This window comes from Ostrea edulis, chromosome 7, assembly GCF_947568905.1.
Source record: "Ostrea edulis chromosome 7, xbOstEdul1.1, whole genome shotgun sequence".
NCBI classification, from domain to species: domain Eukaryota; kingdom Metazoa; phylum Mollusca; class Bivalvia; order Ostreida; family Ostreidae; genus Ostrea; species Ostrea edulis.
Window position 1 is genome coordinate 20,148,372 of NC_079170.1, and position 2,339 is coordinate 20,150,710.

Below are 2,339 nucleotides of genomic sequence, written 5' to 3' on the forward strand. Positions count from 1 at the left end.
AATGCTCCTGTGAAAAGAGTTTGTGTAGTTACATGATTTACATGTACTTGCCTTTTCGAAGTTGCCCGCTTTCTGCGTCGTAAAATACTTGGACTTCGAGGCTGATTTATTTCTTCATCTGAAGATATGATTTGACAGGACTGATCCTCACCAAATGCTGAAACCTGAAATTGAAAAGTGTAGCAATATTTTCTTAATAATTTCTTATAACTTTTACTCAAACCTGGACAGTCATTTACATCATATTCATATCCATAATATTTATTCAAGCATAAGTTATTATTCTAAGTTATAGATTCATATGATATGTAGTATTTAAAGGAGAGATGAAAAAATCTTTAGCTGGACTGGGAATCGAACCCGGGACCCCTGCATTACTAGTAAGGTGCTCTAACCACTGAGCTATCCAGGCCGATAGCCATGGTCCGTATAGCCCCAATTACTACAGAACATACAAGGTGTTAATCATGTGTCGATCACACACACATACATACCTTAGATGGGGAAACCTTTTCTTTGGAGGAGTATCAGCCTCTACCAGTACGCTCTCCCACTGGTAAGTGAAGAAGTCGTCACTGCCACTTGGAGGTTCAGTTTCAGTCTCACCTTCACTGCTACTGGTTTCCTTTGGTTGTGTTTCAGGAATCTGATTAATTTCATAAAAATGAATATAAAGAAACAATTTCAGAATTATATTTAATTCAATTAGTATAAAATTAAAAATGAAATTGTTGATTTCAAAAAATACATTAAATATTTATGATTTTTTTTTTACACTTGAATAAGCACGTCTTATGAAACTGTTATGTTGGCTTTAAAGTTTCATTAATCAAACCTCTGCCTGTGGTCTTTCAAATTTTATTTCACTCTCAGTTTCAGTATCACTCAAATTTTGACTAAAAAGTGATTGGCTCTGACTGTCACTTTGTCTTTGTTGTTGATAATCATCCACTAAAAGTGCTAAGTAAAATATAGCATATTATATATTATAATTACTTTCAGTCACAGGGGACAGCAGTCATTTTGGGAACCCCAAATAATACCACAATCGATACCACAAGGTTGACTGATTTAAAACTAACAGGGCTTGCATCGAGTCATATCTTGCTGTTTGTAAACACAACTTGTCACGAGTTATCGTTCTTTGAAAAATTCCTCGCCCTTGAATCAGCGATGATTTCTTTATTAATACGGATAAAACTATATAAAATCTAAACAGAATTGCTTAGTTAAAGTATCAAAGATGCAGTTTATAAAGGTTTTAACTGCGTATTCGAAATGAAATTAGGAAAGTAACGTTTAGCAAATGTTTATAATCTTCGCAAACCTACTTTCAGTTCAATGGCGCGAAAGAAAGAGGGAAATACGTCATTGGTTATTTTTACCAAGCCAAAATTAGAAGGACTTGTGGAAGGCCTTGGGTGTTTCTATACTGAATAAGAGCGTAACAGAGGGTTACCCTCGTTCGGGTTGGAATATCGCCATGTTAATATTTATAGCGCGCAGCGCCACCTATCGTGTTTTGGCATTGCTATCAATGGACAAATTCATACGATAGAACATACTGTCTGAATATATATCGTACATCTCCATGCGTAATACATGTGTACATGCTGGGCCTGTGTAATTTAAATGTTTACTAGGGTATTCCTAGATAGAATGTTCTATCGTTAAAATGATAATGTCCTTCGGACCGATTGTGGTGAGGGCCTGTCCCGAGACACAGATTATTCTAACTAGGGTATTCCGTATGGCCGTATAAGTTTGTACTGTACGTTTGATTCAAACATTCATTCTGTTTCGAACAATATCATTTTTAAAGTAACAAAAGGTAGGGAAATCGGCACTTTTAAAGCCATCGGAACGGACTTCGGAATCAAACATACACGATAGGTGTAACCCCCCCTCCCCTCCCTTGTACCTTTTTACCATAGGCCATGACTCTCATATTTACTCGTTTAGATATTGATTTTTTATTTTAAAAAATATATAACAACATAAAAACTCACCTCTTTGCTGTTTCTTTTTGAGTCGTATCAACTGCGTTAGATGTATTTATTGACTGCTTTGGAATCTGATGTCTCCAGACGACACTTTTGTTATTATTATTTATATTTTTTTCGACATGGCCGCATTGATTACGAGTTAATTTTTTTAATGGAAAGTGTTAATCTAAATTTGCATTTTAATTTTAGTTTACAAAATTGAGTCTTGAGTAATGCGGCCCATGTGAATTTATAGACTGAAGTTGGCAAAATTATGCGATTTTCCCGGAAAACGTGAAATTGTGGTAGGTTTGGGCTTTAAACATCCGGTGTGAGGAAACGATTGCGCAATAC

The 2,339-nt window shown here is 35.5% G+C and overlaps 1 protein-coding gene across 1 annotated transcript; it reads right to left on the minus strand.

Moving 5' to 3' along the window:
• On the minus strand, positions 1-1,101 carry LOC130048616 (uncharacterized). Its single transcript, XM_056145601.1, has 4 exons — positions 1,083-1,101; positions 836-960; positions 495-646; positions 1-164 (listed from the first exon to the last, which is right to left on the minus strand). The coding sequence occupies exons 1-4, from the start codon at positions 1,099-1,101 to the stop codon at positions 107-109; spliced, it is 354 nt and encodes a 117-aa protein (XP_056001576.1). The 3' UTR covers positions 1-106.
• Between the last annotated feature and the right edge of the window lie 1,238 nt (positions 1,102-2,339).